We start from the raw sequence: 22,944 nt of genomic DNA on the forward strand, positions 1-22,944 counted from the left end.
ACAGAGCAAGATTTATTAGTCAACTGGAACACAGCACTGGAAGTCCTTAGCTTACCATAGAGACATAGAATCATAGGGTTAGACAGGACTGCAAGGATCATCTAGCCTAACCCCCTGCCAAGATGCAGGATTTGTTGAGTCTAAACCATCCAAGACAGAAGTCTTTTTGAAAACCTCTAGTGAAGGACTTCCATGACCTCCCTAGGTGTCTGTTCCATTGTCCTACTGTTCTTACAGTAAGAGAGGTTTTTCCTGAGGTTTAATCTAAATCTGTTATGCTGTAGTTTAAACCCACTGCCTCTTGTCCTGCCCTCTGTGGCAAGAACAATTTTTCTCCATCTTTTTTAAGTATTTTTGAAGTATTATCATGTCCGTCCCTCCCCTCCCCCCCCCACCTCTTTTCCAAACTAAACATACCCAGTTTCTTCAGCTGCTGCTCATATGGTTTGCATTCCATCCCGCTGCTGATCTTTGACGCTCACTTCTGGATCCTTTCTAGTTTCTCTACATCCTTTCTATACCTTGGTGACCAAAACTGGACACAGTACTCCAGCTGAGGCCTAACCAGTGCCAAGTGGTACTATCCCCTCCCGCGGCCTGCCTGTTATTCCTCTGTTAATATTAACTACAATTGCATTTGCTTTTTTTGAAGCAGCATTGCATGGTTGACTCACGTTGCGGTTGTGTTCTACCACTACTCACAGGTCCTTCTCAGCAGTGCTGCTGCCAAGCCCGTTGTCCCTTATTCTGTATTTGTGCATTTATTTTTTCTTCCTTAAGTGTAGCACCTTACATTTGTCTTGGTTGAATTTCATCTGATGGTGTCTAGCCCAGTTCTCTAATTTATCAAGATCCCTCTGAATTTTAGCTGTATTCTCCAAAGTATTGGCAACACCACCCCTTCCCCCCGCCCCAGCTTTGTGTCATCTGCAAATTTGATCAGTATGCTCTCTATTCCTACATCCAGGTCTTTAATAAAAATGTTAAACAACACCAGACCCAGAATAGATCCCTGTGGAACCCAATTTGAGACTTCCCTCCAATCCGACATCATTCCATTAATCATTACTGTTTGCGGTTGTTTAACCAATTATGTATCCACTTAATGGTAGTTCTGATGAGCCAGCATTTCTGCAGCTTACTTATCAGAATATCATGAGGGACTGTGTCAAAAGTCTTTCTGAAGTCCAGGTATATCATATCCACTGCATTCCCCTATCCACCAAACCAGTTACCCTGTCAAAGAAGGAAATCAAGCTGGGATGGTATGATTTGTTCTTAGTAAATCCATGGGAGCTGTGGGGGCGGTGCTTGCAGAGATGGGCAGCACACAGAACCACATGCCCCCCACACACACACTCCAGGAGCCGCAGGGGCATGTTGGTCCCTGCCAGGAGCGGCATGGGGGTGGGGTAGGCAGGGAGCCTGCCTTAGGGGCAGCTACACTGTACTGCCAACCGGGAGCTGCTGGAGGTAAGTGCTGCCCAGCAGGAGGCTGCACCAAGTCCCAGCCCTGAGCTCCCTCCCAGAGCCAGCCCGGAGCTCCCTCCTGCACCCAAACTCCCTCCCAGAACTTGCATCCCCCCACCCCCTCCTGCACCCAACCCCCCTGACCCAGGCTCAGCCCAGAGCCCCCTCCCACACTGCAAACCCCTCGGCCCCAGCCCAGAGCCCGCACCCCCTACCGCACCCCAACCCCCTGCCCCAGCCTGGTGAAAGTGAGTGAGGGTGGGGGGAGCGAGCCCAGAGAGAGGCGGGGGGCTGGAATGGACAGGGCTTTGGGGATGAGGCAGGGTCTCGGGGAAGGGGCGGGGTAGATCCTGGGTTGCCCTTAAATTAAAAAAGTGATCTTGGGTGTAAAAAGGTTGGAGACCATTGTTTTAGAGCAACTCGCACATAGATTAAAAATAGCAATAACAAGAGCTCCTTGTCCCCTCTAACCTATAGAAACAATAGCTTGATTAGTTTACAGGGCTTTGTGGTTTGCATGTGTAAGAGTCATAATACACTGCTAAGGGGAGGGTTAATTCAGCTGTCTGAATTGTGCATTTAATGCTGGCCATCATGAGGCCCCCCCAGGTCTTTTCTCTCTTGCGGGAGCAAGTTGAACAGTCTGTCTGGCTCCTGGAATAGCTCTAGCTTCCGGGCTCGTGAGTCTCATCATATTGCTTAGAGGATGACTGTTCCAGTGTAATGTACTGTCATGCTAGGGCCTAGTCACAGAGGGAGGGGTGCTCTCTGGTCAGCATCTGCTCCAGTTTGGTTAGCATACAAGAAAATAGACTCAAGCTACCACCAGAGAAGTTCCAGCCCAGCACAGATGTGATGCATTGATGACCTCACAGAGGTGGTGATTAGCATCAGAGCACTCAGAACTTCTTGGGGGTAAAGTTCTCATAGTCTCAGACTGGAGGACAGTGCTGCTGGGCGCTAGGGCACTCTGGGAAAGTGCCGGGTCCTAGCTGAGGAAGCGCGTCCCGAGCTTCAGGGTAAGGGAGATATGAAATGCTGCAGTGCGGTGTTGGGTGGCAACAATCTAAGCACTGATGGGTGAAGACATCCTAAACCCACTGCTCCCTTTGCTTCCCTTCCCCTATGAAGTCTATTGAACCACAAGAGTCTCCTCTCTTTTGGTCTTCCCTCCTTCAACCCCCAGCCTCTGCAGAGCTTGGGGTTGGGGAAGGTGTTTGTTCCCTGTTTACCAGCAGTCTGGATGAGGATTTATGAGTCTCCACTTTTCACATTCCATTTCAACGGAGAAATACAACAGCTTCCCCCTGTATTTGAAATAGCACTGTGATTGTTCTCAGGGTTCCCAGAATCGCAGATCACCTCGTTGCCCCTGCTTCTAGTGAGGGGGAGTCATAGAATCATAGAATATCAGGGTTGGAAGGGACCTCAGGAGTCCAACCCCCTGCTCAAAGCAGGACAATCCCCAGTTTTTGCCCCAGATCCCTAAATGGCCCCCTCAAGGATTGAACTCACAACCCTGGGTTTAGCAGGCCAATGCTCAAACCACTGAGCTATCCCTCCCCCTGTGTCTGTGCAGGCGACGGTGCCCTCTAGGCACCAGCTGGGGTGGTTTCTCTGCTGTCATGGGCAGCGCCCACCATGTCACCTCCCAGGGACTGCAGCCAGCCCAGGAGGAGGCTGTTTGCACAGAGCAGTGCCAGCCACCTGCCCCCGCCCCCAGGAGAGGAACCCGCCAGCCCCAGCCGGGAGTGGCGTGGGCCGCTGCCAACCATGGGCTATAAATACCGGCGGGCGGGGCACCGCCGCTCCCCAAGCCCCAGCAGACGCGCAAGCAGACACCCCGAGAGCGGTCCCAGGCCCGCGGAGATGTCGTGCCCACTGACTGACCAGGAGAAGAGGGAGCAGATCAGCATCCTCAGCATCGTGGGGGTGGAGAACATGGCTGAGCTGAAGAAGGGCTTCAGCCGGCACCTGCACTTCACTTGGTCAAGGACCGCAACGTGGCTACCCCCCGCGACTACTACGTCGCCCTGGCGCACACTGTGCGCAACCACCTGGTGGGCAGGTGGATCCGCACCCAGCAGTATTACTACGAGAAGGATCCCAAGAGAGTTTACTGTCTCTCTAGAATTTTACATGGGCCCTACCTTACAGAACACCATGATAAACCTTGGATTGAAGAATGCTTGTGATGAGTCAATTTATCAGCTCGGGCTGGATATAGAAGAGCTGGAGGACATTGAAGAGGATGCTGGCCTTGGCAACAGAAGTCTTGGAAGACTGGCTGCCTGCTTTCTTGACTCAGTGGCAACACTTGGGCTTGCTGCATATGGGTATGGCATCAGATAGGAATATGGAATCTTCAACCAGAAGATCCGAGATGGATGGCAGGTGGAAGAAGCCAACGACTGGTTTAGATACGGCAACCCCTGGGAGAAAGCCCATCCTGAGTACATCCTGCCTGTCCACTTTTATGGAAGAGTGGAACACACCAAGAGTGGACAGAAGTGGGTCGATATGTAGGTGGTCCTCGCCTTGCCCTATGATACCCCTGTGCCTGGGTACATGAATAACACCGTCAACACCATGCAGCTGTGGTCTGCTCGGGCACCTAATGACTTCAACCGCTGAGACTTTAATGTTGGAGATTACGTTCAAGCCATCTTGGAGAGAAATTTGGCTGAGAACATATCATGTGTCCTCTATCCAAACTATAACTTTTTCAAAGGCAAAGAGTTGCGACTGAAGCAGGAGTACTTCGTTGTGGCTGCCACCCTCCAGGATATCATCCGACATTTTAAAGCATCCAAATTTGGAAGCACGGAAAACGTTTGAACTATATTTGATTCTTTTCCAGATCAGGTAGCAATTCAGCTGAATGACACTCATCCTATACTGGCCATTCCCGAATTGATGAGGGTTTTTGTGGACATTGAAAAACTGCCTTGGACTAAGGCATGGGATATCAGCAAGTGGACCTTTGCCTATACAAACCACACAGTGCTCCCTGAAAGTCTAGAGCGCTGGCCAGTCAATCTTGTGGAGTCTTCCCTGTGGAATCTGGATGTCAGCTCCCTGACACCCCCGCCCATGAGCCTCTAAAGCTCTCCCCTCTGGGCTATGCCAGCACTGCCTTCACCTTACAGGTTTACAAGAGGTGCACCTGAGTCCCCTTGAAGTATTCCTCTGTGATATCCAGGCCCTGACACTGGCTACTCCCAGAAACGCCAGAGCCTCTCATCCCAAAGCAGCAGTGTACCCCAATTTTACCTTAAAAACACCACTCCTGTAAACTGCACTTGTAAGCACTTAAATAAATCGTCTTGTTTTATTGCAAGAAAGACTAGAGGTTCCACTAGAAACCAGAGAGAGAGATGGAAACAAACTACTAGAATACAAAAAAAATCATAAAATAAACTAGGGCCTACACTTATTAATAGTAACCTTTCCCCTCTAATCAAGTAAGTTTCCCCCTTCCCCACCAAAGTTCAGTCTGTTGCAGAGCTGGCTGGCTACCCAGGAACCAGAATCCAATCTTTCATGAAACACTCCTGTTCAACAAGATGTCTCCTCAGTGAGTGGATGCAATGTCTTTTTCTCCACTCTGTGATATATCTAATCAGTCTTCTGTCTTTATTCACACACAGGGCACTCGCCTGTCTGCTATAATGTTCCCTTTTACCTCCATGTGGTTTTGATTGCTAGCTGTTGTCTTTGATGGTTTTCCTTTGACTGTTCTGGGATGAGGCAAGGGTAGGGAATTGAACAATATATTACATAATCAACTAGCCATGACGCAGTGACAACTCCCTCCCGCTTGAATGGGTCCTCACCAAGACGTATGATTCCCTGGTGACTACCTTTTACTCCAAGACCATAAGGACATGATTTTCAGTATAGTTACATTATTCCTTAAACATTACCCATATACACATCTCACAACCATTAAGTATTGATAAGTTACAAGCTTTCAGCAGAGACCTCACCAACTATCCTTCAAGGATAACTCCCATGAAAGCCATGTATAATGTGTAGTAAGTTTGTCAGGTCTGAGCCAGGAGTTGCTTGTAAAGAACAGTGAATGCTTTTGCCAGTTGGCATCAGTGGTGTCTGTGTCCCAATCATCTTTATAATTAACAGGCCAGGAATTGGAACCTGAGTCTTCAGCAACTTTCATGCTGCAGCCTCAGAACCTTGGATCAAGAGAGAGAGAAACAAGACCTAAAGCGACCACCTCCCAAGACAAAGAATCACCAGCTGCAGGCTTGCACCAGGAGCAGTGGTGAGTCATGGAGTCCCCCTGTCCCTTTCCACCTCCCCTGAGCAGAGGCAGTGGTGCTATTGTAGAGTCTCCTCTGCTTCATCCTTTGCTGCTCATCAAGGATGTGAGAGAGCAGCTAAACACACACATCAGAAAAAAGAGACTCCAGCTCCTGTGGGGCTTGCCATATATAATCCTGAACTCCCTGGCAGCATCCATCCCATCCATCCCAGAGTTTCTGGAATGCACAGCGCTGCTGGAGTCTAAAGAGTACCAGCGGCCACTCTTCAAGGCAGAAAGGCGTAAGCACCTTGAGCAACACCTGAGAGAGAAAATGGTGCATCACAAATGGGGCCTTCCCAAGAGAATCCAGAAGTCTTTGAAATGGTTTATTCCTCCTGAGGCAGCCAAACAGGAGCCCATGCCTGATGAGAAGGTTCCTATATCTACCTCTACACATACAGGAGTATGTGAAGCTTCACGTGGGAGCTCAGAGGCCTGTACTAGCAGGATCTGTCTGACAGCACAGAGATCTGAAGGCAGTGGACAAACCACAGTGACACTAGACACTACATCTGAGACCACTATAGCTGGAAGCATGAGAAATCTTCAGAGACGTCAGACCAGAACAGGTCCACAGAATAAAACAGGAGAGGAGTCTCTGCTACTGGAATGGTCTATGCATTTCAACCCAGATGCAACTGAGCTGCCAGTGATTGGGGAGAAAAAGGAAAAGCACCTGGAGTTCCAGGGAGGGAAGGAGAACTGTGACCTTTCAGAAGACACTGAGGGCTCCTGGGAGACATTTTTGCTGGGTACATGTCCATCAAGCGCACAACCGGCTCTCCTCAATGGGGCTCAGAGTGAAATTGGAACTAGCTTCATGGACACACAGTTCAGAAATAACAGAAGACAATATAACCAGAACCTGGAGCTCGGGACGAAGCTAGAGATGAAATGGGGTGTCTCCTACATGTTCCAGGAATCCTCTCCTGCCATGAGAACTCCCCCTGCCCAACTCACTTACTGGGAGAAAAAGCCCAGCTCAGGAGCAGAAAAAAGCCCTGTAAGCAGGATCAGTGGGTCTCAAAAATTACCCCATAGTTGCCAATGGGGATTTTCCCAGGGACTCCTAAGGGCCATCAGTCCTCCAAAACAGTCACAATCACAGCTGCTTTCACATGCCAGTGGAGAGGAGGTTCCAAAATCTAACTTTGTCCAGGAAGGACAGAAATTTCTTGGAATAGCAGGCTCTTGTAGGTCAGTAACTATGCACAGAACTGATAGTGACACAGCTGAGACCTCTAGGGCCCTGTTACTGGCAGGGCAGTTAGCCTCACTGGAGGGTGAGAATCAAGAGACTAGGCCAAAGATGACTCTTACACAGCTCCCTCTGGAATCCCAGTTGCAACCCAGCCCAGCTGGAGCTCCTCTTGCTGAGATTCCCTGGGCTCTCAATAGAGACATGCTGGGGAATAAAAATCTTCAGATTAAACTGGGTTTGCAGAGTCCCTCCCAAGTGCCCATGACCCCCAGCACTGACTCTGCAGCCTCCCTGCAAATTCCAGGAGCTGAGGGTGAAGAAAGTCTTGTTACAGATGACACAAAAAAATACTTCGAATTCCACCTGAGAGAAAAATTGCTGCATCAGAAATGGGGACTCCCTAAGAGACTGCAAGAATCCATGACCCTGTTTCTACTGCTAGAAGCAACAATAAATTAATGCCTTTCTTCCCCAAGGAAGACTGGGATGTGCTGGTCTGGGTCTCCTTACTCTCCTTCAAGGACAGAATTCTACAGTAATTATCACCTCTTCTAAATTTTTGTTATCATTAGATGAATATCCAGAGTTATATTTATCTAAATGTCCAATCCCTTTTTGAATCTTACATGCCTGGCCTCAACTGTTACCCGCAAAAACAGAGTTACCTCTCTGTTACTCACACTCTCTAGGGGCACCCACACTTACCCTGTTCCTAGGGCTCAGGCATAACCCTGTCAATTTTCTGTGGGTTTGCAGGACCTTTTACCAGTGAAAGAGCCTTACACAGTACTATCCTTATCCTCTATTTATTAACAATCACAAAAAATAGAATGCACACACTACACATACAATGCTCACCACTCCCAATAAGACAGATGAACTTTTCTTGAGGGCCAGTCAGGATCAGTCATCTGGGGGATTCCGCTTTCTACACGGTGTCATTGGCAAAGTGTTGAGGTCTGGCAGCTCTGATGGGGCTGTGTCCTGGAGTTGGTTCCCAAAGAACTTTCTTTTGGACCCCAGTTTATATAGTGAAACTTGAGTCCTGCTTAGCTATACCTTAACCAATCATTTTACTAAAATTTTACTAACCAATCCCAACATTGTAACAAAATTCTCTAGCCAATTATACCCCACCACCTTAATTAATTTACACCTAGCAAAATTAATTATGTAACAGACAGAAACAATCAAAGAACCAGAGATCATACATCAGACAAACAATAGGGAAGTGGGGACCATAATGACAATACAATAAAGAAGTGAGGATTTCACAACCACAACTATTGATAAGTGATTTCTTGCCAGACGGAATGCTATCAAACTAAGTTTTCTTTAACCATCTTAAGATCTGTTTCTTTATCCGGTGATAGTGGGTGCTATTCGACCAGGATCTCCTCCTTAACAGCCTGATCGTACATTGTTTTAATGTAATTTAGATGGGATGTGACTTCCTGCTTCTTAGCTAATGGCTGCTGCTCTTCTAATATGGCTGCAGAGAAAAGCTTAGGCTTTAGGCCTTATAATATGGCTACAGGAAGAGGCCTTATCCTTACACAATGACTTCCTGTGGCAGTGAGTTCCGCAGTGTAATTACACATTGTGTGAAAAAATATTTCCTTTTGTTAGTTCTGAATTTGCTACCTTTTTATTTCACTGAATGTCCCTTGTTCTTCTGGTATTAGACAGGAAAAAACATAAGTTCTTTTAAAAAAAAAAAAAGAAAAAAACACACCTCAGATTTTCTCCTAATCAGAGGATTCCAGAAATACCAAAGATCACAAGAGTGTAGTTGTAGCTGTATTGGTCGCAGGATATGAAAGACACAGGGTGGGTGAGGTGATGTCTTTTATTGGACAAATTTCTGTTGGTGAGAGAGACAAGATTTTGAGCTACACAGAGCTCCTCTTCTTGCAGATATACATTGGGGATATGTTCCAGGCTGGGGAGATGGAACTTCAGGGGCACGTTTCTGGGTGGGGGGATGGTCTGAAGAAGAGCTCTGTGTGGCTCAAAAGCTTGTCTTTCTCACCAAGAAATAAGTTGCTCCAATAAAAGACTTGTCTCTCTCTAAAGATCACAAGACTCAGGAGGATAGCACAAGAGCTGGCCCAGGATCAATCTCTGTGCAGAGGGATAGCACAGTGGTTAGAATGCTAGCACGGGATTCAGAAGACCTAGATTCATTCCCTGCTCTGCCATAGGCTGTAAAATGAGGATAATAGATTCACACATTCCGAGGCCAGAAGGGACCACTGTGATCATTTAGCCTGACCTCCGTATAACACAAGCCAGAAAACGTCCCCTAGACTGAGCAGATCTTTTAGAAAAAAGAAAAGGAGTACTTGTGAGCTACAGCTCACTTCACGAAAGCTCATGCTCAAATAAATTGGTTAGTCTCTAAGGTGCCACAAGTCCTCCTTTTCTTTTTGCGAATACAGACTAACACGGCTGTTACTCTGAAACCGATCTTTTAGAAAAACATCCAACAATGGCATTACCCTACCTCACAGTGCTGCTGTGTGGATAAATATGTTAAAGTTTGTGAGGCACTCAGATACTTCAGCAATGGGGGCCATATAAGACCCATGTGAAATAGCTGGATAAATTGTTCCCTGCCAATGTCTCACTAAAGCCTTTTGGCTCAAATCTCTTTTTGTTGGAGTTATAGCTCCTCCCAGTTCAGTATCCTCTGGGAATTTCATTTCCCTCTCAGATTATTAACAAAGCTGTTACTGAAGAATGTGGTCCTAAATAATTCTAATACCAAAAGCAGGTTATTATGGCAGTGAGCAGTGGAGAGCTCTCTGTTAGCTCATTCCTGGGTTCACAGCTGGGGCCTACTTCTTGCCCTGGTGGGTGTGGTACAGGCGAGCCATGTCTTGCATGTAGCAACGCTCTCGCAGCAGCTGCTGTGCCTGCTCCTCTAACCGGCGCTTGTGTAAATGCAGTGCGCGTGATCGCTGGATGAGCTGGTGCAGCTCCTGCCGAAGCTCCTGGTTCTCGCATTTCACCTGTTTGCTATGCTCCTGCATGCACCGTGCAACCACTTCCTGTGCCTGTTGCAGCAGGCAGAGCACCTGCTGCTGGGACTTCTGCTCAAAGGCTGCCTTCTCCTGCAGGAAATGGCTTTTGGTCTCCTGCAGGTGCTGAGTGTGCTGCTGCCTGGTGGCCACCAGCTCTCCCTGCAGCTCCCTGATGTGGGCAGCCTGCTCCTGCTGCAGTGCCTGGATCTGCTGCAGGCCTTCAACCTCCTTGCTAAGGCGGAGAAGTTCACCCTCTTTGTGCAACAGTTGTTCCTGCAGAGCTGCCTCCTTCCTCTGGTAGAGGGTGAGCAGTTCCTGCTGCTCCCTGCGGATCTCCTCTACGGCCTGCTTGTTCTGATCATTCAGGGAGATGATGGCATCCTGGCGCCGCTGGGCCCGCTTGGCCACATAGCACATGAATTCCTGGCTCTCAGCACGGAGACGCTGGGCCTCTTGCTGCAGGAACTCGTTCTCCTCCCGAAGCTGAACACGTGCCCCCTTCATGTCCTCCAGCTCCTTGCAAAGACGGCTGTACTCCTGCTGCAGCAGCACCTCTTCTCTGCTGGCTACGGCCCCCTCAGAAACTCCCTCTGGGGGTGCAGCCACAGCTGGTTGCCCCTTCTGCTCTTGCTGCAGTTTCTGCCTTCTCTTGGGGGGCATAGTGAGGCCTCAAGAGAGAGACAATGGAAAAAGATACAGTAAAAGACAGCTCAACAGCCTCCACGCACCTCTCCCCAGTGAGCATCAAGAGCAGCTCACAGAGCAGGGTAGCTGAGGGGGGCAGACTTCAGCCCCCTGTGTTTGTAAAATAGCTGGGTGATTACCGTCACCACCACTGTTCTCCAAAGAAACGTGTGGGGGCCAGCATAGGTCCTGGTGTCTCAGGTTAAAGAGGTGCCTCCTGAAGCCTCCTGTTTCTGCTGAAAATCCCATTACCTGTGCGTATTAAGTGCCCCATGCCTTTTGCTACACCACTGAAGCAGAGGGGATCTAGGAAGGAAATAGCTGCTGACATTTTCTCCATGTGCAGTGTTGGGGTCATGGCTTCCTAGGGACAGGCACATCCCCTGTGCTGGAAAGCCAAACACTGTGAAAAGGAAAGCCCCTCACCCTTGTACCCCCTTGCCCCAGGACGGGGCGTTCCAGTCCAGCCTCCCTGTGTCCCCAACTCCCCTTCACTCTGTACTCCTCACCTCAGCTCCCCTCACCTCATGCCAGTCTGCTACCACTTCCCACACTACAGCCCAGGGCCCTGTCACCCCGCACCTCATACCACCCAGCATCCAGGACCCCCGCAGCTCCCCTTCACCCCAACCCCAGGCCCATCTCCCCCCACCTCATACTACCCAGCATCCATGAGCCCAGGCCAGGCCCCCCCCAGCTCCCCTTCACCCCAACCCCAGGCCTGTCTCCCCCCACCTCATACCACCCAGCATCCATGAGCCCAGGCCAGGACCCCCCCCCCAGCTCCCCTTCACCCCAACCCCGGGCCTGTCTCCCCCCACCTCGTACCACCCAGCATCCATGAGCCCAGACCAGGCCCCCCCCAGCTCCCCTTCACCCCATGCCAGGACCCCCCCAGCTCCCCTTCACCCCAACCCCAGGCCCGTCTCCCCCCACCTCATACCACCCAGCATCCATGAGCCCAGGCCACGCCCCCCCCCAGCTCCCCTTCACCCCAACCCCGGGCACGTCTCCCCCCACCTTGTACCACCCAGCATCCATGAGCCCAGACCAGGCCCCCCCCCAGCTCCCCTTCACTCCATGCCAGGACCCCCCCAGCTCCCCTTCACCCCAACCCCAGGCCCGTCTCCCCCCACCTCATACCACCCAGCATCCATGAGCCCAGGCCAGGCCCCCCCCCAGCTCCCCTTCAGCCCAACCCCGGGCCCGTCTCCCCCCACCTCGTACCACCCAGCATCCATGAGCCCAGGCCAGGATCCCCCCAGCTCCCCTTCACCCCAACCCCGGGCACGTCTCCCCCCACCTCGTACCACCCAGCATCCATGAGCCCAGACCAGGCCCCCCCCCAGCTCCCCTTCACCCCAACCCCGGGCCCGTCTCCCCCCACCTCGTACCACCCAGCATCCATGAGCCCAGGCCAGGATCCCCCCAGCTCCCCTTCACCCCAACCCCGGGCCCGTCTCTCCCCACCTCGTACCACCCAGCATCCATGAGCCCAGACTAGGCCCCCCCCAGCTCCCCTTCACCCCAACCCCGGGCCCGTCTCTCCCCACCTCGTACCACCCAGCATCCATGAGCCCAGACCAGGCCCCCCCCAGCTCCCCTTCACCCCAACCCCGGGCCCGTCTCCCCCCATCTCGTACCACCCAGCATCCATGAGCCCAGACCAGGCCCCCCCCCAGCTCCCCTTCACCCCAACCCCGGGCCCGTCTCTCCCCACCTCGTACCACCCAGCATCCATGAGCCCAGACCAGGCCCCCCCCCAGCTCCCCTTCACCCCAACCCCGGGCCCGTCTCCCCCCACCTCGTACCACCCAGCATCCATGAGCCCAGGCCAGGCCCCGCCCCCAGCTCCCCTTCACCCCAACCCCAGGCCCGTCTCCCCCCACCTCATACCACCCAGCATCCATGAGCCCAGGCCAGGACCCCCCCAGCTCCCCTTCACCCCATGCCAGGACCCCCCCAGCTCCCCTTCACCCCAACCCCAGGCCCGTCTCCCCCCACCTCATACCACCCAGCATCCATGAGCCCAGGCCAGGCCCCCCCCCAGCTCCCCTTCAGCCCAACCCTGGGCCCCTCTCCCCCCACCTCATACCACCCAGCATCCATGAGCCCAGGCCAGGATCCCCCCAGCTCCCCTTCACCCCAACCCCGGGCCCATCTCTCCCCACCTCATACCACCCAGCATCCATGAGCCCAGGCCAGGACCCCTCAACTCCCCTTCACCCCAACCCCAGGCACGTCTCCCCCCCACCTTGTACCACCCAGCATCCATGAACCCAGACCAGGCCCCCCCCCCAGCTCCCCTTCACCCCAACCCCGGCCCCGTCTCTCCCCACCTCGTACCACCCAGCATCCATGAGCCCAGACCAGGCCCCCCCCCAGCTCCCCTTCACCCCAACCCCGGGCCCGTCTCTCCCCACCTCGTACCACCCAGCATCCATGAGCCCAGACCAGGCCCCCCCCCAGCTCCCCTTCACCCCAACCCCGGGCCCGTCTCCCCCCACCTCGTACCACCCAGCGTCCATGAGCCCAGGCCAGGATCCCCCCAGCTCCCCTTCACCCCAACCCCGGGCCCGTCTCCCCCCACCTCGTACCACCCAGCATCCATGAGCCCAGACCAGGCCCCCCCCAGCTCCCCTTCACCCCATGCCAGGACCCCCCCAGCTCCCCTTCACCCCAACCCCAGGCCCGTCTCCCCCCACCTCATACCACCCAGCATCCATGAGCCCAGGCCAGGCCCCCCCCCAGCTCCCCTTCAGCCCAACCCCGGGCACGTCTCCCCCCACCTTGTACCACCCAGCATCCATGAGCCCAGACCAGGCCCCCCCCCAGCTCCCCTTCACCCCAACCCCGGGCCCGTCTCCCCCCACCTCGTACCACCCAGCATCCATGAGCCCAGACCAGGCCCCCCCCCAGCTCCCCTTCACCCCAACCCCGGGCCCGTCTCCCCCCACCTCGTACCACCCAGCATCCATGAGCCCAGGCCAGGATCCCCCCAGCTCCCCTTCACCCCAACCCCGGGCCCGTCTCTCCCCACCTCGTACCACCCAGCATCCATGAGCCCAGACTAGGCCCCCCCCAGCTCCCCTTCACCCCAACCCCGGGCCCGTCTCTCCCCACCTCGTACCACCCAGCATCCATGAGCCCAGACCAGGCCCCCCCCCAGCTCCCCTTCACCCCAACCCCGGGCCCGTCTCCCCCCATCTCGTACCACCCAGCATCCATGAGCCCAGACCAGGCCCCCCCCCAGCTCCCCTTCACCCCAACCCCGGGCCCGTCTCCCCCCACCTCGTACCACCCAGCATCCATGAGCCCAGGCCAGGATCCCCCCAGCTCCCCTTCACCCCAACCCCAGGCCCGTCTCCCCCCACCTCGTACCACCCAGCATCCATGAGCCCAGACCAGCCCCCCCCCCCCCAGCTCCCCTTCACACCAACCCCAGGCCCGTCTCCCCCCACCTCATACCACCCAGCATCCATGAGCCCAGGCCAGGACCCCCCCCAGCTCCCCTTCACCCCAACCCCGGGCCCGTCTCCCCCCACCTCGTACCACCCAGCATCCATGAGCCCAGGCCAGGATCCCCCCAGCTCCCCTTCACCCCAACCCCGGGCCCGTCTCTCCCCACCTCGTACCACCCAGCATCCATGAGCCCAGACTAGGCCCCCCCCAGCTCCCCTTCACCCCAACCCCGGGCCCGTCTCCCCCCATCTCGTACCACCCAGCATCCATGAGCCCAGACCAGCCCCCCCCCCCCCAGCTCCCCTTCACACCAACCCCAGGCCCGTCTCCCCCCACCTCATACCACCCAGCATCCATGAGCCCAGACCAGGCCCCCCCCCCAGCTCCCCTTCACCCCAACCCCGGCCCCGTCTCTCCCCACCTCGTACCACCCAGCATCCATGAGCCCAGACCAGGCCCCCCCCCAGCTCCCCTTCACCCCAACCCCGGGCCCGTCTCCCCCCATCTCGTACCACCCAGCATCCATGAGCCCAGACCAGCCCCCCCCCCCCCAGCTCCCCTTCACACCAACCCCAGGCCCGTCTCCCCCCACCTCATACCACCCAGCATCCATGAGCCCAGACCAGGCCCCCCCCCCAGCTCCCCTTCACCCCAACCCCGGCCCCGTCTCTCCCCACCTCATACCACCCAGCATCCATGAGCCCAGACCAGGCCCCCCCCCAGCTCCCCTTCCCCCCATGCCAGGACCCTGGCTCCTTCCCAGCTCCCCCATTGGTACCAGCCCCCTCCCCTGGACTCCCCCCACTCAGCTCCCGCCACCTCAGGCCAGGCCCCCGCAGCCCCCCCGCGTGCCCGGCCCCTCCCCGGCGGCTGCGTCTTCGGGCCCCTCACCCGGCCTTGGTCCCGCGCCGCTTCCCCGTCGCCTGGAGACGGGGCGGCTCCAGCCTGGCCCCGCCCCACAGACCGAGGCCCCAGCTTGGGGGGCGGGACTCCCCTCACACCTGGGCCGGGGCCGGACTCTTCCCCCCCCCACCCCCCCCGGCCGCAGCGGGACCGCCCGGCCCCGGCCCAAGGCTCCGCTGTGGGGCGCACAGTGACAACCCCCCTCTCCCCCCCCCCCCCCCCCGCCGAGCCGCCCGACCCCCGGGCGAGGAGCCGCCTCCCAACCGGGCCCTGGGGGCTGGGAGCTGGGGGACCCGCCCCTTCGCCCCCCCCCCCAAAAGCCGCCGGCGGGCCCCGGTTTCTGATCCGCAACCCGGACACCCCCCACCCCCCGCCCGTCCGCGGGGCCGCGGTGCGGGAGGGGTGCGGTCTCCGTTTGGGGGTGCGGGCTCCAGGACGGGGCCAGAAATGAGGGGTTCCGGGTGCGGGAGGGGATGGGTTTGGCATGCGGGGGGGGCGGGGCTCCGGGCTGGGACGTGGGGGCTCAGGGCTGGGGGTTGGGGTGCGGGGGGGGGGGCTGGGGATGAGTTTGGCATGCAGCGGGGGGGGGGGGCTCCGGGCTGGGACGTGGGGGCTCAGGGCTGGGGGTTGGGGTGCGGGGGGGGGCTGGGGATGAGTTTGGCATGCAGCGGGGGGCTCCGGGCTGGGACAGGGGGTTGGGGTGTGGGGGGGGGCTGGGGATGAGTTTGGCATGCGGGGGGGCGGGGCTCCGGGCTGGGACGTGGGGGCTGGGGGTTGGGGTGCGGGGGGGGGGGCTGGGGATGAGTTTGGCATGTAGCGGGGGGCTCCAGGCTGGGACAGGGGGTTGGGGTGCGGGGGGGGGGCTGGGGATGAGTTTGGCATGCAGCGGGGGGGGGGCTCCGGGCTGGGACGTGGGGGCTCAGGGTTGAGGTGCGGGGGGGAGGGGGGGGCTCTGGGGTGGGGCTTGGGATGAGTTTGGCATGCAGCAGGGGGCTCCGGGCTGGGACAGGGGGTTGGGGTGCAGGGGGGGAGGTGGGCTCTGGGACAGGGGTTGGGGTGTGGGAGGGGGGGGTGCAGTGTGTAGGCTCTGTGTGCTGCCCACAGGCACTGTCCCTACAGCTCCCATTGTCTGCAGTTGCCAGCATAGGGCCTGGCCCCATGCCTGGGGGTCCTAGCCACCAGCTCCGCACCTCTGCTTCTGGCCCCCCATGCAGCAGCCGGCCCCGTGCCACTTCTGGCCACGCATGCGGCTGCTGGCCCTGTGCCCGAGGGTCCTGGCTGCTGGCCCTGCTCTCGACCCCAGCTGTGGCCAGAGCCTTGGCTCCCTTACCTCTGTCTGGGTCCCCCACTCCCAGAGACACAGCCCTGCTCCCGGCCCCAGCTCTGGGGGGGCAGGGGGAGTGGACAGGGGGCTGGCTTTCAGCACCCCCATTATTAAAATGTTACAGCACCACTGGTTCCCAGCCACTGGGAGGTGCGGAGGCAGCGTGCGGAGCTTCCCTGATCACCCCTGTGCCTAGGGGCTGCAGGAACATGCCGGCCACTTCTGGGACTGCATGGAGCCAGGGCAGGCAGGGAGCCTGTCTTAGCCCCGCTATGGCGCTGACCGGACTTTTAATTGCCCGATCAGCAGTGCTGACCAGAGCCACCAAGGTCCCTTTTCAACTGGGCATTCCAGTCAAAAACCAGACACCTGGCAACCCTACGGCTGGCCTGAGCAGGACCCTACCCCTGCCTGTTTCAGGGGAGAGGGGGAGCGAGGGTGGGGTCACAGCCTCGGTTAGGGGAGCCTCCCCTGGCCTACGATACTCCCAGCTCATGGAAATTGCTCATTCATGAACATAAATATGAACTAGTTGGTAGGACTGAAACCCGGTAGAATGATTCACAAGATTGGATTCTACTTCTTTAGAAAGAATCACGTTGGCAAAAGGGGAGTGGGAGGGCCACTCTATGTCAAAAATGGCATTACCTGTTTCCAAGTCACTGGTAACTCAATAAAACCATTTTGAATGTTCATGGATCACTGTTGTAACAGGTAAAGCACAAGATGGGGTATGAGTCGGTGTTCGCTACAAACTGCCAAATCAGGTTCCTTATATCTCTGTCTAAAGTGCATCATGGGGAAACGGCAATTGGAGGGACATGCTGGAGGTCTCATATGGCCAGTAGAACCCTAGAATCACAGAATCTCAGGGCTGGAAGGGACCTCAGGAGGTCATCTAATCCCACCCCCTGCTCAAAGCAGGACCAGTCCCCAACTAAATCATCCCAGCCAGGGCCTTAAAAATATCTAAGGAAGGAGATACCACCACCTCCCTAGGTAACGCATTCCAGTGTTTCACCACCCTCCTAGTGAAAAAGTTTTTCCTAATATCCAACCTAAACCTCCCCCACTGCAACTTGAAACCATTACTCCTTGTTCTGTCATCTGCTACCACTGAGAACAGTCTAGAGCCATCCTCTTTGGAACCCCCTTTCAGGTAGTTGAAAGCAGCTATCAAATCCCCCCTCATTTTTCTCTTCCCAGACTAAACAATCCCAGTTCCCTCAGCCTCTCCTCATAAGTCATGTGTTCCAGACCCCTAATCATTTTTGTTGCCCTCCACTGGACTCTCTCCAATTTTTCCACATCCTTCTTGTAGTGTGGGGCCCAAAACTGGACACAGTACTCCAGATGAGGCCTCACCAATGTCGAATAGAGGGGAACGATCACGTCCCTCGATCTGCTGGCAATGCCCCTACGTATACATCCCAAAATGCCATTGGCCTTCTTGGCAACAAGGTCACACTGTTGACTCATATCCAGCTTCTTGTCCACTGTAACCCCTAGGTCCTTTTCTGCAGAACTGCTGCCGAGCCATTCGGTCCCTAGTCTGTAGTGGTGCATGGGGTTCTCCCATCCTAAGTGCAGGACTCTGCACTTGTCCTTGTTGAACCTCATCAGATTTCTTTTGGCCCAATCCTCTAATTTGTCTAGGGCCCTCTGTATCCTATCCCTACCATCCAGCATATCTACCTCTCCTCCCAGTTTAGTGTCATCTGCAAACTTGCTGAGGGTGCAATCCACACCATCCTCCAGATCATTCATGAAGATATTGAACAAAACCAGCCCCAGGACCGACCCTTGGGGCATGCCACTTGATATCGGCTGCCAACTAGACATGGAGCCATTGATCACTACCCGTTGAGCCCGACAATCTAGCCAGCTTTCTATCCACCTTATAGTCCATTCATCCAGCCCATACCTCTTTAACTTGCTGGCAAGAATACTGTGGGAGACCGTGTCAAAAGCTTTGCTAAAGTCAAGGAACAACACGTCCACTGCTTTCCCTTCACCCACAGAGCCAGTTATCTCGTCATAGAAGGCAATTAGATTAGTCAGGCATGACTTGCCCTTGGTGAATCCATGCTGACTGTTCCTGATCACTTTCCTCTCCTCTAAGTGCTTCAGAATTGATTCCTTGAGGACCTGCTCCATGATTTTTCCAGGGACTGAGGTGAGGCTGACTGGCCTGTAGTTCCCAGGATCCTCCTTCTTCCCTTTTTTAAAGATGGCCACTACATTAGCCTTTTTCCAGTCGTCCGGGACTTCCCCCAATCGCCATGAGTTTTCAAAGATAATGGCCAGTGGCTCTGCAATCACATCCGCCAACTCCTTTAGCACTCTCGGATGCACCACATCCGGCCCCATGGACTTGTGCTCATCCAGCTTTTCTAAATAGTCCCGAACCACTTCTTTCTCCACAGAGGGCTGGTCACCTCCTCCCCATGCTGTGCTGCCCAGTGCAGCCGTCTGGGAGCTGACCTTATTCGTGAAGACAGAGGCAAAAAAAGCCCTGAGTACATTAGCTTTTTCCATATCCTCTGTCATTAGGTTGCCTCCCTCATTCAGTACTAAACATCATTGAAATTTCTGAATACTACCACAATCCATTTCCTAACTCAAACTGTGGCATCCAGCATGGTGGGATTGTGTATTAGACCTCGTCTTGACCGATAAAAAACTGATCACAACACTAAAAATTATAGCTCAGGTGTAAGTAATCATTTTCGTTGCCCTCCGCTGGACTCCTTTCAATTTCGTCACATCCCTTCTGTATTGGGGGGCCCAAAACTGGACACAACACTCCAGGTGTGGCCTCACCAGTGCCGAATAGGGGGGAATGATCAGTTCCCTCGATCTGCTGGCAACGCTCCTACTACCGCAGCCCAATATGTTGTTAGCCATCTTGGCAACAAGGGCACCCTGCTGACTCATATCCAGCTTCTCATCCACTGTAACCCCCAGGTCCTTTGTAGCTCTTCGCAGTCTACTTTGGACTTAACTATCTTGAGTCGCTTTGTATCGTGCACATTTTTCCATCTCACTGTTTACCCCTTTTTCCAGATCATTTATGAATATGTTGAATAGGATTGGTCCTAATACAACCCCCTGGGGGACACCAGTATTTACCTCTCTCCTTTCTGAGAACTGACCATTTATTCCTACCCTTTGTTTCCTTTCTTTTAACCAGTTACCAATCCACGAGAAGACCTTCCCTCTTATCCTATGACTGCTTACTTTGCTTAAGAGCCTTTGGTGAGAGACTTTATCAAAGGCTTTCTGAAAATCTAAGTACACCGTGTCCACTGGATCCCCCTTGTCCACATGCTTGTTGACACCCTCAAAGAATTCTAGTAGATTGGTGAGGCCTGATTTCCCTTTACAAAAACCATGTTGACTCTTCCCCAACAAATTATGTGCATCTGTCTGACCATTTTGTTCTTTATTATAGTTTAAACCAGTTTGCCCAGTACTGAAGTTAGGCTTACAGGCCTGTAATTGCTGGGATCACCTTTAGAGCCCTTTTTAAAAATTAGCATCACATTAGCTATCCTCCAGTCATTTGGTACAGAAGCTGATTTAAATGATAGGTTACAAACTACAGTTACGAGTTCTGCAATTTCACATATGAGTTCCTTCAGAACTCTTGGGTGAATACCATCTGGTCCTGGTGACTTATTTCTGTTTAATTTATCCATTTGTTCCAAAACCTCCTCTACTGACGCGTCAGTCTGGGACAGTTCCTCACATTTGTCACCTAAAAAGAATGGCTCACGTTTGGGAATCTCCCTCAAATCCTCAGCTATGAAGACGGATGCAAAGAATTCATTTAGTTTCTCTGCAAGGGCCTTATCATTCTTGAGTGTTCCCTTAGCCTCTCGATTGTCCAGTGGCCCCATTGGGTGTTTAGCCGGCTTCCCGTTTCTGATGTACTTAAAAAAAATTGTGCGGTCACTTTTTGCGTCTTTGGCTAGCTGATCCTCCGTTCTTTTTTGGCCTTCCTAATTATATTTTTACACTTCACGTGCAAGAGTTTATGCTCCTTTCTATTTTCCTCACTCGGATTTAACTTCCACTTTTTAAAGGATGCCCTTTTTGCTTCTCACTGATTCTTTTACTTTGCTGTTTAGCCACCGTGGCACTTTTTTGGGTCACTTAGTATGTTTTTTAATTTGGGGTATACACTTAAGTTGAGCCTCTATTATGGTGCCTTTAAAAAGTTCCCATGCAGCTTGCCGGGATTTCACTTTTAGCACTGTACCTTTTAATTTCTGTTTAACTAACTTCCTCATTTTTGTGTAGTCCTCCTTCTGAAATTAAATGCTACCATGTTGGGCTACTGTGTTTTCCCTGCCACCAGGATGTTCAATTTTATTATGTTATGGTCACTATTACCAAGAGGTCCAGCTATATCAGTGGCGGGCAAACTTTTTGGCCTGAGGGCTGCATCGGGTTTCGGAAATTGTATGGAGAGCCGGTTAGGGGAGGGGGTCGTGGCCCAGCCCCCACCTCCTAACCGCCCCCGGGACTCCTGCCCCATCCAACCCCCGCTCCCTGGCCCCTGACTGCCCCTGGACCCCCACCCCAACTGCCCCCCATCACCCCATCCAACCCCTCCTCTCATTCCTGACTGCCCCCCCAGGACTCCTGCCCCATCCAACCCCCCCCTTCTTCCTGACTGCCCCCCCGGGACCCCTGCCCCATCCAACCCCCCCTTCTTCCTGACTGCCCCCCCGGGACCCCTGCCCCATCCAACTGCCCCTTCTGACTGCCCCCGGAACCCCTGCCCCTGACTGCCCCCTGCCACCCCATCCCACCCCCCCTCCTTCCTGTCTGCCCCCATTCAACCCCCTGTTCCTGCCCCAACCCTTATCCACACTCCTGCCCTCTGACCACCACCCCGAACTCCCCTGCCCTCTATCCAACCCCCCCGCTCCATGCCCCCTTACCGCGCTGCCTGGAGCGCCAGTGGCTGGCGGTGCTACAGCTGCACCGCCCAGCTGGAGCCGGGCCACGCCGCCGCCGCCACCGTGCAGCACAGAGCACCAGGTCAGGCCGGGCTCTGCAGCTGCTGCTGCCCCAGGAGCTCCCCCCACCACCCCGAGCATTGCGCCAGTGGCGAGCTGAGACTGCGGGGGAGGGGGTGGGGGACAGCCTCCCCAGCCAGGAGCTCAGGGGCCGGGCAGGAGGGTCCGCAGGCCGGATGTGGCCTGTGGGCCGTAGTTTGCCCACCTCTGAGTATATTCACCTCTTGGACCAGATTCTGTGCTCCACTTAGGACTAAATCAAGAATTGCCTCTCCTCTTGTGGGTTCCAAGACGAGCTGCTCCAAGAAGCAGTCATTTAAGGTGTCAACACACTTTATCTCTGCATCCTGTCCTGAGGTGACATACCCAGTCTATATGGGGATCATTGAAATCCCCCATTATTATTGCGTTTTTTATTTTCATAGCCTCTCTAATCTCCCTGAGTATTTCACAGTCACTATCCCCATCCTGCTCAGGTGGTCGGTAATATATCCCTACTGCTATATTCTTATTATTAGAGCATGGAATTATTATCCATTGAGACTCCATAGTACAGTTTGGTTAATTTAAGATTTGATTCTACGCTTTCTTTCTCATCTAATGCCACTCCCCCACCAGCACAACCTGTTCTGTCCTTCCGATACATTTTGTACCCTGGTGTTACTGTATCCCATTGATTATCCTCCTTACACCACATTTCTGTGATGCCTATTGTATCAAAATCCTCATTTAATATGAGGCACTCTAGTTCACCCATCTTATTATTTAGACTTCCAGTATTTGTATATAAGCACTTTAAAAAATTGTCACTTTTTAGCTGTCTGCCATTACATGATGTTACATCATGTTACATGATTGGTCCTGCTTTGAGCAGGGGGTTGGATGAGATGACCTCCTGAGATCCCTTCCAACCCTGATATTCTATTATTCTATGATGGGACTCTTTTTCCTTTGACTGTTTCTCATCAGAGCCTACCCATATTTTATCATCTTCCATCCTCTCCTCCTTACTAGGACATAGTGAATCTCCATTAATAGATCCTCCCCTAAGGGAAGCCTCTGTCCAAACTACGTGGTCCTCTGAACCTGTGGCTTTCCCCCAGTCCTTAGTTTAAAAACTGCTCTATGACCTTTTTAATTTTAAATGCCAGCAATCTGGTTCCATTTTGGTTTAAGTGGAGGCCAGCTTTCCTGTATAGACTCCTCCATTCCCAAAAATCAGAGGGGTAGCCAGTCCACACAAGAGATCCACTTCCTGGACACGACAGTGCAAATAAGTGATGGTCACATAAACACCACCCTATACCGGAAACCCACTGACCACTATACTTACCTACATGACTCCATATAGCCATCCAGGACACATCACACAATCCATTGTCTACAGCCAAGCGCTAAAATACAACCGCATTTGCTCCAATCCCTCAGACAGACAAAGCACCTACAAGATCTTTATCAAGCTTCTTAAAACTACAATACCCACCTGGGGAAGTGAGGAAACAGATTGACAGAGTGAG

General features: G+C 54.1%; 1 protein-coding gene and 1 pseudogene across 2 annotated transcripts; one reads left to right on the forward strand and one right to left on the reverse strand.

Moving 5' to 3' along the window:
* The first annotated feature begins 3,097 nt into the window (after positions 1-3,097).
* Positions 3,098-4,949, forward strand: LOC141984304 (glycogen phosphorylase, liver form pseudogene; annotated as a pseudogene).
* On the reverse strand, positions 4,528-15,095 carry CCDC121 (coiled-coil domain containing 121). 2 transcript variants are annotated; one of them, XM_074947239.1, is made up of 3 exons: positions 15,062-15,095; positions 10,849-11,014; positions 4,528-10,692 (listed from the first exon to the last, which is right to left on the reverse strand). In XM_074947239.1, the coding sequence occupies exons 2-3, from the start codon at positions 10,955-10,957 to the stop codon at positions 9,839-9,841; spliced, it is 963 nt and encodes a 320-aa protein (XP_074803340.1). In that variant the 5' UTR covers positions 10,958-11,014; positions 15,062-15,095; the 3' UTR covers positions 4,528-9,838. The 2 variants fall into 2 exon arrangements, with proteins under 2 accessions (XP_074803340.1, XP_074803339.1); XM_074947238.1 differs by lacking the exon at positions 15,062-15,095 and having other exon boundaries at positions 10,849-11,111.
* Positions 15,096-22,944: the final 7,849 nt, after the last annotated feature.

Source organism: Natator depressus, chromosome 3 (genome assembly GCF_965152275.1).
Source record: "Natator depressus isolate rNatDep1 chromosome 3, rNatDep2.hap1, whole genome shotgun sequence".
NCBI classification, from domain to species: domain Eukaryota; kingdom Metazoa; phylum Chordata; order Testudines; family Cheloniidae; genus Natator; species Natator depressus.

Coding starts and splice junctions, on each gene's coding strand:
- CCDC121 (XM_074947239.1), bottom strand. CDS start 10,957: ATGGGATTTTCAGCAGAAACAGGAGGCTTCAGGAGGCACCTCTTTAAC. Junction 10,693..10,848: donor GGAGAACAGTGGTGGTGACG/GTAATCACCCAG, acceptor CTCTCTCTTGAG/GCCTCACTATGCCCCCCAAG.